Source organism: Helianthus annuus, chromosome 11, assembly GCF_002127325.2.
Source record: "Helianthus annuus cultivar XRQ/B chromosome 11, HanXRQr2.0-SUNRISE, whole genome shotgun sequence".
NCBI lineage: Eukaryota > Viridiplantae > Streptophyta > Magnoliopsida > Asterales > Asteraceae > Helianthus > Helianthus annuus.
Window position 1 is genome coordinate 139,363,916 of NC_035443.2, and position 14,769 is coordinate 139,378,684.

Sequence of the window (14,769 nt, forward strand, 5' to 3'; positions counted from 1 at the left end):
ATGAACTAGGGACTTGTGGGTTTACTTATAGACCATTCATCATAATTGTCCATTAGATATTGTGTTCTCTAGATATAGGGCAAGTGTGATTAAAATAATCAAGAGTGTAAGAGGTGTGTCCCCTAAGGGGACCGATCGGTCAAGAGGGGGTTAAGGGGTATGGTTTAATTTGAACCATTTAGTTAGCAACTAGTTAATTTAGTTGGGTGATTTATTTAGTTACTAGTGTGTTATGTATTGTACCGGGTGTTAGGGTATTCGGGGATCCTAACTGGCTCAGAAAAGAAAAATAGTGTCATTGACAATATTTTTATGTTCCGGGTAAAGTCCGGTTGTTCGGTTGGATACTGATCCGTTAAAGTGCTTAATAAGCATTTAAAGTGTCTTTGATATCATTTTTAGTGACACAATGAACTCCCGACACTTTGGAAAGTGTCTAGTATTATTTTCCCGTGTTTTTGCACTTTACTAGTTAGCTTAAATGCTGAATTTTGTATTAAAGTGCAGAATTTTGTGTTAAAAACATGTTTTAGGCACATCCGGTCACTATAACTATCACCTAGTGACGCAGTTCTACAATTCTCACCTCCTTACACTTCCTACTAGTGTAGCAATCTATTCCCGGCTCATACTGGCCTTAGAGACAGTGTCTGTCTGGAGCTGGCTATGTCAGCACGTTCACTGGGTTATCCGTTCATTGTGCTACTGTGCTTTTGTGCATCAAGTTTGTCACTATAGTTCTGTGTAAATAAATGGAGTGACAGTTAATAAAGTATGATGCAAGTATGTGTATGTATCAGAATCACGTAGCAGTTAATCCACAATTGTAAGCAAGCACAGTGATTAAGCATTAATTAAACATTAATTAATTCGTACGGATACCTGATTTGGTGAGGGTTGTCACAAGCGATTTTTTATCTTTAAAACGAGTATACTATTGCTATATTTTCGAAAAAAAAATTTGAAAACCCAGTTGCGTAAAACGCAATGAAAAAAAAACCTAAAAAATGACATTTTTGTAAAACGCAATGCACCAAAAACACAAAGAAATGTCTTATTTGTAAAACGCAATGGCCAGAAAACACAAAGAAATGTTTTATTTCTAAAACGCAATAGCCTAAAAACACAAAAGAAAGTGTACTTTCTAAAACGCAATGGACTGAAAACACATAAAATGTATTTTACCTAAAACACAATGCACAAACAAATGTTTTATTTCTAAAACGCAATGGCCAGAAAACACTTAAAATGTCTGTTTTCTAAAACGCAATGGACTGAAAACACATAAAAATGTGCTTTACCTAAAACGCAATGCACAAAAAACATAAAGAAATGTCTTATTTATAAAACGCAATGGCTAGAAAACACTTAAAAATGTCTCATTTCTAAAACGCAATGGCATAAAAAAACAAAAGAAAGTGTTCTCTCTAAAATGCAATGGACTGAAAACACCTAAAAATGTGTTTTACCTAAAACGCAATGACTAAAAACACTTCAAAAATGTGTTTTACCTAAAACGCAATGACTAAAAACACTTAAAAATGTGTTTTTTTTTCTAAAACGCAATGGCCAGAAAACACATAAAACTCTCTTATTTCTAAAACGCAATGGACACAAAAAGCTGTCTGTGAATTGTCTGAACCAGAGAGTAGCAAATCAAAAATTGTCTGAAGTGTCTACGAATTACTGTTTTCGAAATCAGCCAATTTCTGGAAAATTAAATTTTCTGATGTATTTTTATTAAAGCAGTTAAAAAAGACATTTCTTTGTGTTTTTTGTGCATTGCGTTTTAGGTAAAACACATTTAGCTCAACCCCAGCCAGGGGCTGCCGCCCCTTGGACCCTGCTACCAGGGGCGCTGCCCTCGGACCCCCGCCAAGATCGTAAAAATGAAATTAAAGAATTTCTTACATGGATCGAAGCCGATTTCTTTAACCATTGACGAAATTTGAATGATAGAAACACTTATCAGCGATTGAATCGAACGGTTCGAGTGATTATCTTCAAAATCACGAGAAAAAACGAGATTTTGAATGAAATTAAACTGGGTTTTCTTCAAAAAAAAACTGAAGAACACGTTGATCGGGTGTTTGAATAATTGATTGGTGACGAAAATCGCACTATAATCTAGCGATTACTGAGATAGAAAGTGAAGAAATGTTTGAAGATGGTGGGTTTTGAAAATGGTGGGTTTTGATGTTACTAGGAAGAAGAAGGAACAAGAAAAGGATAAGATTGACTAAAATACCCTTCCTTTTTATTTTAAATTTTACCACATGTCCTAATCCTATTGCTTCCTATCCTTTCTAGCCAAAATAAAATTCCTATTTGATCCTCACCCATGTTATGAAAACATTCGGTTAAGAAGTGGGGACTAGTCATGCTTTGTCCCTCTCTTCAGCATATTACATTCTCTACTTTCTCACTTCCATGAGAATCAATATGCCCACCACTTGTATGTGGGTCAAGAATTGTTTATTAGACCATGTGTTGTAACAACTAAATGGGCAATAACTACCATCATGTCATCGCCATATATGCAAAGACACAATAACTAAACTCCACAATAATCAGGTGTAATGGTTTAACTAAAAATTAAATAAAAAAGATGTGATTGGTTGGAGAAGCTTGTGGCCCCCACAAACTTGAGCCACCTTGCACGTTAACGTGCTAACGCCCAAAGGGGTTGGTAACCCTTGGTGCCCCCCCCCCCCCACGTGGAAGTCGTAACGTGTTAACTAAGGTTGGGTGTTAATGAAGTGGTGATGTGGAGGCATTGCCGCCTCCACTACACCTAGTCTTATTACAAACAATACCTGGTCCCGGTCTCCGAAGCAGCTTCTGAAGTTTGAAATGTCGTATTATGGTCAAGCAGCTGCAGGATTCTGTATTTTGTTTCTAAATGGCTGAATGAAAAGCTTGTAGACTATAACCGTATATAACTATTATCTATAAACTCTAAATTAGGTCAACATACATATCTAAAAGATATATACTACGTATGGCATGCAAATTGCAATCTTTAGTTAAACTATATGCAAATTGCAGAGGTGATGAAAAGAAGCAGCAGGTAGTTAATATCCGAATGATTGTTGCAGAGTTACAAGGAGATTTTTCTTTATTAGGGTAACAAGTTAACCGCAGTCACTAATGGCCAAAGCCCAGTCGATAAACTGATAAAGCACTGTTAAATGGGTCCGGGTTTTTATCTGTCGGGTTTACTCGAGTTTTTGGACCGTAACCGACCCGACCCGACTTTTTGTGATAAACAAGAACCGATCAAATACTCAAGTACCTACAATTCAGGTCGGGTTCGGTTAAATATAGGGTCCGTTCTATCGGGTAGAACCTAATAATGCTCACCCCTAAGTTCATTAGTGAACAACTCTCTTGATTGTAAACAATAGTGAACTTCATGTAACAAACTCTACTTAATTTTTTTGAACTTCTTTTCCTAAAAACAGATCGCCACAACCTCTTTAGGCACACAACTTTCATCTACCCTTTAACTCACATATTTAACAAAAGGAAATGATTTCTTTCTTTCAGGGCCGACTCATCACTCATGTAGTGTCAGGCCTACACTGTAGAGAGAGGCGGCTACCCCCCCTAAAAAAGTTTAGCGTAACTTTTAGACAAAAATCTCGATCGAACCCCCTAAAAGTTCGGTTAAGCCCCCGATTGCCCTTCCAAATTATAACTTCTAGCTCCGTCACTGGACATATGGGACTATGGTAGGGACAAGCCAGCAAGGTAGGTGTCTAGGAGACCGTCAATAACCCACTCTCCCATGGGGGCCAAATTCTTTTATTTTTTTATATTTATATAATTGTTTGAAGAGGGTGAGGTTCCTGTAAAAAGTACCATTTTTGTGAGATATGTGAGAAGACTAAGGAATTAACATGTAGGCATCATATTTTAGACTTAGGCATGATGTTTTGAGCTGTTTTGGCAAGAAAAACACCAAATATAACAATTTAAAAAACAATGTAACGTATTATGGGCGTGAAATTTAATATACAACTAAAACACACTGCTTAAACACACTACTTAACGTTCTTTGTATGGTGCTTTAAGTTTTAAGCATAGAATTCATTGCATTGTGTCTTAAATTGTTATGTTTGGTGTTTTTATTGCCAAAACAACCCAAAATATCATGTCCAAGTCCAAAACATGATGCCTACATGTCAATTCTTATGTCTTCTCACACTTCTTACGAAAAATGTCATTTTTACAGGATCCTAACAATTTAAAATTAAAACACAATTTGTTTTTAAACCCAATAACTTTTCGTATTTAGTTTAGACTCATATAAACAAACAAACCAAATTCTCATTTAACACACGAGACCAAACAATATTGTCGTTTTATTTATTGTTATTACAATTATTATCGTATTGTTGATTTTTTTTTTTTTTTGCATTTGAGTTATTGAGTTTACATTTTAGGGCTTGTCTTTTTCTACCAACTCAAGGCTCCCGAATTCTCACGCATTCTCAGAGACGGCCATGGTTTCTCTCTCACCACTGGTGTTTGTGATTCTCCGATTAGTACGAAGAAGATTTGGCAGAAAGAAACTAGCGTTTCTTGGGGGCTTGGAGAGGCGATGAAAACATATGAATATTTCAACTTACGGGTCAAAATGAGTTGTAGATAAGAAATCGGGTCGGGTTAATGTATGTGGACACCTAGATGTAAATTCAAAACTGAATAACTTCAATAATAATTGGATTTTTTTAATGAAGTATCGAACCATTTCCATGTAAATTGTTTGAAACTAAAACTTATAACTTTGGATATGGATGTCTTACCTGCTACATCTTCATCTTCATCTATGTCAAACCGCTGTTACAACCTAATCCCTCACACAATCAAATGCATTGTCACCTACATTCGGTTCAATCGCTCTATATACCAAGCAACAAAAAAATGGTTATTGTTGACATATGAGACTGCAGTTAACAAAACACTCTTCTCATTCGGTTGTCACGCTCTTTGCAAGATTCCTTGGCTGGTCGACATTGTATCCCCGTAAAACGGTTAAATGATAAGCCAATAACTGCATATGAAAAAACCATATTTGTCAACAAAAGGTCATATTTGGTATGTTATTAAAGTTATCTAAGAGAAAGTAAGCTATCACTGCAGCTAAAATACATGTCTTGTACCATAAGTGAGTGAGTGTTTGTGTTAGTAATATTCATAATACTTTTATTGATAAGATGATTAAACAACCAAAACAAATAAAAAATTATGATAAAAAAAAAAAAAAATACCTGCAATGGAACTATGTTGACAACAGGTTGTAAGCAATCAACAATATGAGGAACCTCAATTACTGGACAGGATCCACCGCACACAGCTTCTGCATCTCCTTCAGTACACATCACTATCAGTCGACCTTTTCGAGCCTTAAGTTGCTGAATAACCGACTGCTGTTTGCTGATTAAAAAAAAAGAGGAAAAAAATCGATAAAGCAAAACAGATCGCAAATGAATCCTTTCTAAATCGCAGACACTTTTAAACTTAAAACCAACCTGAAACATTGATCACGAGTAGCAATGACGACAATAGGGAGATTTTCGTCAACTAAAGCTAAAGGACCATGTTTCATTTCACCAGCAAGTATCCCTTCACTATGCATAAGTGCCACTTCCTTGACCTTCAAGGCACCCTCGAGAGCGGTTGCGTAGTTATATCCTCTTCCAAACATAAGAAGTGACTGCTCGGAAATCAGTGATCTTGCAAGATCTTTCATCTCTTCATCAAGCTTCAGTACTTCCCTGATTTTGCCTGCATAACAGTATAATATTACTTAAATACCCCTTGTTTGAACCTCTCTTATTTCTACCTTTAAACTTTGTGATAATGTCAAAATCATCCCCTCTAACTTTGTAAATGTCATTTTGACCCCTTCAAGTTTCTAACTAAAACTAATTTCTTATGTTTTTAATTTTTTGTACACGTCGGTATAAATTCAAGTTCGTCTACGCTTTAGCGTAATTTTTGTTTGGAAACGAGTCGGGTCAGTTATATAATGTTTTATTTTTATGTACGTTTTGAGTTGGGCTACGTTTTGACGTAAATTTTGTTTGGGAACAAAATCGGATGAAATATACTACATTTTCATTCGACGGCATAAATTTGAGTTACTATACGTTTCGACGTAAATTTAGTTCGGAAACGAGTTGGGTCGATTGTGGTCTATATTTTATCACGCCGCGTGTGACGCCAACGCACGTGTTTATTTCATGTACGTGTTGAGTGGGTCTGCGTTTCTACGTAAATTTAGTTTGGAAATAAGTCGGGTCAAATATAATATATTTTCATTCAACGGTATGAATTCGGATTACTCTACATTTCTACGTAAATTTAGTTCGGATACGAGTCAAATTGATTGTAGTCTATAATTTAACACGCCGCGTTTGACGCTGCCACAACATGCAGCGGTTAAAAAAACTAGTTATTTAATATTGCATAAACACTTTGAAGTGTTGACCATACCTGGCAAGCTTAGAAGACTGTCTATTATACCCTCTCTTCGTTGTTTAGTGGAAATGCTGTCAGCACCGATCGCTAGAGCCACCATAGCCATCACCACTATTTGACTTGTATACGCCTGAATAATATCAACACCATGAGAAAACCAAGAAACACGTGTGATGATAATAATTAACTAGTAAATTTCCCCGCGCGTTGCGGTGAAACGTTTAGTAACTCGAATTTATATTATGTAATGGAAACGTAATATGTTTGACCCGACTCATTTCCGAACAAAATTTACGCAAAAACGTAGACCAACTGAAAACATGTATAACAATAAGCACGGAAACGCATTATATTTGACCCTACTTATTTGCGAAAGAAATTTACGTCAAAATGCAAACCAACTTGAATTTATACGGACACGTAAATAAAAATAAGAACGTAAGAAAATAATGTTTTTTAAAGTTAAAGAATGGTACGGCGTCTAATGAAAACGTATTATATTTGACCCAACTCGTTTTCGAACAAAATTTATTTAAAAAACGTAGACCAACCGAAAACGTACATAAAATAAACATGAAAACGTATTATATTTGACCCGACTTGTTTATAAAAAAATTACACTAAAGCGTAAATCAACTTGAATTTACAGCGGAAAATATATAAAAATAAGCACGTAAAACTCCGTTAAAAAGTTTTTAGAAAGTTGAGGGGTCATAAGTGTCAATGCTGAAAGTTGAGGGATAGAGGTAAAAAAGACACTAAGAGACAAAAAAAAAGCAGACAATCATGACAAAGTCCTGTAGATGAACCTAATGATTGTAAGTATATACAATGTTAGATTTGAAAAGAATATACCAACCTTGGTACTTGCCACACCAATCTCACTCCCAGCATTGATATGTACACCACAGTGCGTATTGCGGGCAATAGAACTACCGACAGTGTTTGTGATGCCAACACATAAAGCACCGTTTTCCAGAGCGTATTCAAGGGCGTTTAATGTATCAGCTGTTTCACCAGATTGACTTACGAATAGTATTGTATCATCTCTGTATACAGGCGCTTGCCTATCCAGCAGATCACTTGCAATCTCCATCATAACAGGTATACCTGTCAATCCATCAACCTAGTGAATACAAATTATATACTAACTAGTACTTGATAACAGATTAATAGATGTGGTCAGTTTTGACCCGTTTACGTGTGAATGGATCAATATGGGTTATGTTTTATCTCTAGCCGGTCAAATGAGCCAATAAAAAATGCTCAAAAAAGTAGGTGGAAATTTCGACCCATATACTTTTGAGTGGATTGATTCGGATATGATTAATATCTGACCGACAAAGTCAACAACATAAACTATAAAAGAAGGGTTCAAACAGGTTCAAAGTCGTGGAGTGTCTTTAATGCAAAAAACCTCTGATGTTTTATTTGGAAACCAACTAGAATATGTGTATAACAAAACTGAAGTAATTACACTATTTTGTTAATGAAATATTTACAAATTTCAGACAAAATGTGTTTCGGGTCAAATTAACCCGACCCATACAAAATTTTTCCAGTTTTGACGCGTTCATTATCGCGCGCTTCATAGCGCATCGCCCATGTCTTGCAATTTGTTGATTAGCGACTCCAGAGCGTGAATATCGCGGGGTTTCCGGTTTTTTTCTTCTTTTTATTGTTTTAATATAAATAGCGGGATTTTAGGCTTTTTTCTGTTCTAAAATTGTGTATTTAGATGAAATGTAACCTATAAAATATTTCTAAAAAAATTTCTCGTGTATTGCTAAATAAAATAGTGCCCGCTATTTCATCGCTATCGCTATATAGCGTATAGCTTGTTGCTATCATCCGCTATTCACTATTGACCTATAAAATATTTCTAAAATTTTCTTCCAGTGTATTTTAAATCACGCACCGTCCTAAATCGCTTTAAGCAAGAAGTTATAGTACTGTTGTAAAAACTTACTCTTTTTTTGTGATCATAATTAACATATAATTATTCATAAAAAGGGAAGGTATTCCAGGTCAACACAACCCGTTTCAACACACCAAAAAGCACTTACCACAAAGTTCTTCCAATATAGGTCTGGCAGCTAAAGCGGCATTATAGCTAGTACCACATCCAATGAAAACAATCCGTCTGCTTCTTCTGATGGTTTTCAGATGATCCTTGAGTCCACCCAACAGGACGCTCTTCCTTTTGCTGGAGCCGTCACGTATAAGCCGCCCACGCATTGTTGTCGTTAAGGATTCTGGTTGCTCGTGAATTTCTTTCTGCATGTAATGTTCGTATTTACCCTTGCTTATTTGTTCAACCTCCATTTCAAGAATGGATAATGCGCGTTGCACAGAAGCGGGTCTTGAAACAGATTTTCCGTCTTTCCTTTTCCCGTGTTCGAACTTGAGGATCGTCACTCCTCCGTCCTGAAACAACACACAATGAGAAAATGTAGCTTGTATATTTTCATAAATTTATTGACAATGGTTACACCAGAAATCCATCATGCCCGTATGATAAAAGAGCATGAGTAAAGATATGGAGTAGAAGAAAATGCACCAGGTATACAAGAAACTTATATTATTATTACATGGAAAGAGTATACACGATAACTTAATTGGGATAATTACTAACAGAAGTTAACCCAAAAGTAAATTTAAGTAGTTACCTATTTCTTAGGTATACAACTAGCCCAAGCCATTAAATTATTTACAAAAAGAACCTGGTCCCTATTTAGTTAAATTTTTTATGTTTGATTTCCTACTAAATGGTTTAGGATAGACAGCATTTTGAAATTTTTTTAATCCCAAAAAAGATGTAGTAGTAAATAAGGATTGGTGCGGAAAATCAAAGAGGGCGGCCGAGGGCTAATTCAAGTTCCTCTTTCTGGCGAACCAATGCCATTGTCCATTCTTTCAGTATTTCATGTGGCATTTTTCTCCTCAAATTACCTAATACAAGTGCATGATAATTCATGTAATAAAAACATTTCAAATATCTAGTTCAACCCATGATATAACATACACATGACTAAAACAAAAAAACTCTGCTCAACTTGCCACCAAACGTTGCATACCCTGGTTATTAGGATGCTTCATACATCAAGTTAGTTTCAATGTATGACAGATGACAGTTGCAGGGCCTTCAGTTGATCAAGTTAGACTTGTAGAAACAAGAAACACGAAATAAACTTAGCGAGAACCTATGTATCTATGTATAATATAAACCAATGCATTTGGAAATAAATTTGGAGTGAAACTTCCTAAGCAAAGCAGGTAAACATGTAAGACTCGGATAAGTAGAAAAACATACACCACCGACTAAATATATCCAACTGAACAAACCAATTTCGGATACTGAAAAACATCTGATGGTCAATATGATAGCTGATTAATGCAAATTACTAAAGGATATGTACCTTAATGTCAACAACTTCACTATCCTCGATCACCAACACCTTTTTTGTGTGTTCAACAAGGGCATGTGGATCGCTAGATAGAAAAAGTTCTTTAGGGTGACCATTTTTTGAAATAAATTTCATGTCATTATAGGTTGTCCCATTGTTCTGTTCTTCAGCATATTCCTGCAAGATAAATTCCGTTCTCAATACAAGTGCAAAAGTAAATTGAAAATGAAGCTATATTATTAAAAAATGTATGTTAGATTGTTAGCCTTCTAAACAAGAAGATGCGGAACCTACTTTCACACCAAGAAGCAGCGGACTACCACGTTTACAAGCAATCAACTCATTTGGATAATGTCGGCTTTTGAAAATAAGTGCATAGGCTCCTTCAAGATGTCTCATAACCTCAAGCACCACTTCACTGAACGTGACGGTTTGATCACCTGAACCATGAAAGAGGAGTAGATTCTCAAAACTAGCACAACTAATGTTTGTGTCAAACAAATTGTGTTTTTAAGGATTAAAAGTACCTCCTTCAATTGCTTTGTCAAAAACAAACTTTGCTAGCTTTGGGATCACCTCGGTATCGGTTTCAGATTCGAAAGTAAATCCATGCCGAATAAGAGATTGTTGTAACACCTGCATTATTATATTTGTAAAACTATATCATACACCCAAAAATTCGGGGTGCAGTGCAAAAAAGCCGAGCGGCTCGTGAGCTGCTCAAGAAAAAGCTCGAAACGAGCCGAGCCTTATCGAGCCCGATCCACGCTTGAGCCTAAAACAAAGCTCGTTTATTTATCTAGCCTTATCTAGCCTGAGCTCGAGCCTGACATGTGAAGCTCGTCAGGCTCGTCAAGCCTTAGAGTAATATTAGTTTTATTAATATTTAATAACATTACCCCTTATTTAAATTTGTTTAGTAAACGAACCGAGCCGAACTTATTTAAATTTGTTTACGAGCCAAGCCAGAACCTAAATATAAGCTTGTTTAGTAAACGAACACGAGCCCGAGCTGAGCTCGAGCTTGAGAAACTACTAACGAGCAGAGCCCAAGCTTTGAAAACAAAACTCAATACGAGACGAGCTCGAGCTCTCATAAGTTAATCGAGCTCGTCGAGCCTGGTCTATCTCAGGCTCGGCTTGTTTGCACCCTTAGGCAAAAATAGTGATGCAGAAATGGTAAATGAAGCAAGAGTTAATACAGAATTACATCAATTTGTTCATCTGATATCGACGATACGTCATTAAAATCAATAATTTAAAAAACATGCAATAGGGAGTATGAAATTGAAGTTCCATGTAAGCAAACCTTGTAATTGGTGATAACTCCATTGTGAACAACCAAGAAATCATTTTCAGCACCGGATGACTGAGGATGACTATTTCTTGGAGCTGGTTCTCCATGGGTTGCCCACCGGGTGTGTGCAATTCCAGCATGAACAGAAAAAGATTCATCTAGATTCAAATCTGTAGCAGAGACCTCTGATACACCAAATCAAATAGCTGATTTAGGAATATGATGTGCTAACAAAACACTGCTAAACTACAATGATGCATCATAAGCACTCTGAGGATAATATGAACTCTTATATGGTTTTAGTCTTTTAGCAATTAGCAGAAAAACAACTACAATGTGAAGAAAGATAGTTTACAGACTACACTGAATAAAATTCAAGAAGCCAAACTATGTTGTTTTCCAACTTATGGCAGGATATGCCCAAAGATTATGTGATGTGCAGCCTCTTCGACTATTAATATTTAATGCTACCATACTAATAACCAAATGCAACCAGATAAAACTTTTAACAGTATAAAAAACTTAAAATCAAGCACTCCACTAAGTTCCAATTTCCTGGCAAAATTTAACAAGTTTGTAATAAAACTTCCAGTAACATATATAACCTAAAACCGAACACTCCACTAAATTCCCATTTCATGGCAAAATAATGCAAGTTCATAGAAGGCTAGGAGCTAAAAAAGGCTACTGATTGTCTGATAACCATTGGCTAACCAACAAATTGAAATATAACTATAATCCTGTATAACATAAAGAGAAAAGAAAAGGTAACCATGGTTCTTATAGCTCTTCCAAACATAAGCCAATTCTAATCATGTGTATGAGGCAACTATACCGAATTCATATCAAATATACCCATTAAACTTCAGTTTTTTTACAAGAACCCTAAACCTTAATCATCATTTTACATTACTATAATGGTGAAACCAAACACAGGCCAATTACATATCATATACACCGATTAAACTTCGGTTTTCCACAAGAGCGCTAAAGGCCTAAGCCTGAATCATCATTTTACATTACTATAATAGTCAAAGGTAAATTATATTTGGCAAACACATTAACCAGCTTAAAAAAAAAAAAAAAAAAAAAAACCCTCTCTTTATCTCTACAATTGCGTAAAACTCCTAACACAGTAACAACAATACTTCAAATTAATCAAATAATTATCACACACATTAAAAATTGTAACATATAATTCATAAACCAATGTTAACAGGTCGAGCTACTCTAATCATAATCATACTCAATTAACAACCAATTAACAACCAATCAACAATTACATAAACTAAAATTAGGTCAAACAATCACGCAACATTACAGCAAATCCAAACACTAATACCTTCATAGACGGATTTAACCAGCGATTCGATGTTTCCTTCTTGCCGGAAGACAAGAGGCGAATGACAGGGGCGGAGAGCGGCGGCGGCGACGGAAGAAGAATCAATGGAAATTCCGGCGGAATCGTAACCTCTGTATTCCAATCGACGTAAACCGTTGAAGAGAACTTCAAGTATGTATCGTCTGTCTCTGTTGACATCGTAATTGAGGTATGCGAAAATTCCACACATTTTGGTTACTGATTTTGAAGTGAAAACAGAGATCGGAATGTAGGAATTGCAGGTGTGATTCCGATTGGGGTTTTGAATTGAATTTTGTTTGGTTTTTATAAGTCAAGTCTTTTTAATTGGAATTAATTTTGGTGATTTCGTGATTTGGTCACTTTTTTTAATTGGAATTTTGGTGATTTGGTCAACTTTTGATTCATTGAATCATTGGTCAAGTTCGGTTGGCAAGTTTTATTCAATTACTTTTCTTGAATCATATCATTGTTAGTCTCCTATTTAAATTATTATAGTTTTAATAAATTAGTTTTTCTTTTTCCTTCCCACTTAGATTACGATTTTACCTTCGGTTCAAATTTACAGTTTTATTATCATTTTTATATTTTTTCTATCAAATTACGATTTTATCCCTAGTGTAAATTTATAGTCATATCATCATTCTAACTTTTTTAAAAACAAAACTATGGTAGTGTTTTGTTTTAATTGGTTGACTCGGTTTAATTTTTATTCGTGTCAGACAGTGTTTTGAAACTTGGACCAGACTGGCCGGTCGGACCAGGAACCGAAGGTTGGGTCGGTCCGGGTCATGGTATCGGACCGGAATTACAAGGAATCGGAGGTTGAACTGGCGACCCGACGGTTGGACCGGAAAATCGGTCAGTCGAACCGGTTTTTAAAGGGGTTGGATAAGTTTTTTTATATTTTTCATATTTAACCCTATGAATTTTTATAATATTTACGACACATTCCGATTCTTACGTCCGGCCCAACCGGTCGGACTGGTTAGACCAGTGAACCGATAGGGAGACCGGTTCGACGTTCAGTCTGGTTCTAAAAACATTGGTGTCAGACGACTGTCTAACACACACTCATTTGTCATGAAAATTTGTAATTTTGCTCTCAATTTAAAGTTATAGTCATTCCATCGATTTAGTTTTTTTAGCAAAAGTATGGTAATGTTTTGTTTTAATTGGTTGACTCGATGTAATTTTTTGAGATCGTGTTATGAGTACTATGTACAAGTAACCAAAACACAAACGTACATGTTATGAAAGAGAAATATTCGGCTTAGTGTCCCGCAACGCGGACGGGGCAAAAACTAATTTTGTTACAAAGTTGTGTTTTTTTTGTAAATAAAAAAACATGTACATAACGTGGTTGTGTAGGAATTTGATTTTCGTGGAGTTTTTTTTATCAAAGTTGTGTTGATGAAAAAAATATTTACCAAATGATGTTGTTGCAAAAATATTTACCAAGATAGTTTTTTATCTTACTTAATTAATTTCTCACTCATAATCTTATTGATAACTTTATTTTATAAGATAACTTTGACTTAATCATTTTTTAAATTTATGAAAATTGTTTTTTTGATGTAATTTGTTAAACTCCCATATGCGAATATTTTTTTTTCTTTAACTATCCTATTATTAATTTATAAACTTTATGAATAGTACTTTAGGCCATTTAAGTAATTCCTTTATTAATTATTATCCTATTATTAATTTATAAACTTTATGAATAGTACTTTAATCCTACCCATGGCATTATAGCCTAGTGGTATCTTGGTGGTGGGATAAGGCTTATGACCATTAGGTCATGGGTTCGATTCCCACAAGGGGGGTTTTTCCCAGATTTATTGGGTTTCTTCCTGAATTGGTGTATAGGCATTATTGCCTAGTGGAGATGGATATGATCGGGTGGTTCTGCTGGTGGCACGATGATACTCCAGTAGTCCGTCAGTGATCCAAATTTGCCGTTCAAAAAAAAAAAAAGTACTTTAATCCTATTATTAATTTGTAAACTTTATGAATAGTACTTTAACGCATTTAAGTAATTCCTTTATTATTACTATAATTAATTTATAAAATAGTACTTTATGGCATTTAAGTAATTCCTTTATTAATTATCCTATTATTAATTTATAAACTTTATGAATAGTACTTTAGCGCATTTAAGTAATTCCTTTATTAATTTACTAACTTTAAACTTTATGAATAGAACTTTAGGGCAT

The 14,769-nt window shown here is 35.2% G+C and overlaps 1 protein-coding gene across 1 annotated transcript; it reads right to left on the reverse strand.

Moving 5' to 3' along the window:
* Window positions 1-4,695: 4,695 nt before the first annotated feature.
* Window positions 4,696-12,954, reverse strand: LOC110865572 (glutamine--fructose-6-phosphate aminotransferase [isomerizing] 2). The gene is made up of 11 exons (XM_022114868.2): window positions 12,536-12,954; window positions 11,206-11,378; window positions 10,424-10,532; window positions 10,191-10,336; window positions 9,909-10,073; window positions 8,556-8,916; window positions 7,349-7,599; window positions 6,505-6,619; window positions 5,538-5,793; window positions 5,277-5,442; window positions 4,696-5,059 (listed from the first exon to the last, which is right to left on the reverse strand). The coding sequence occupies exons 1-11, from the start codon at window positions 12,762-12,764 to the stop codon at window positions 4,976-4,978; spliced, it is 2,055 nt and encodes a 684-aa protein (XP_021970560.1). The 5' UTR covers window positions 12,765-12,954; the 3' UTR covers window positions 4,696-4,975.
* Window positions 12,955-14,769: the final 1,815 nt, after the last annotated feature.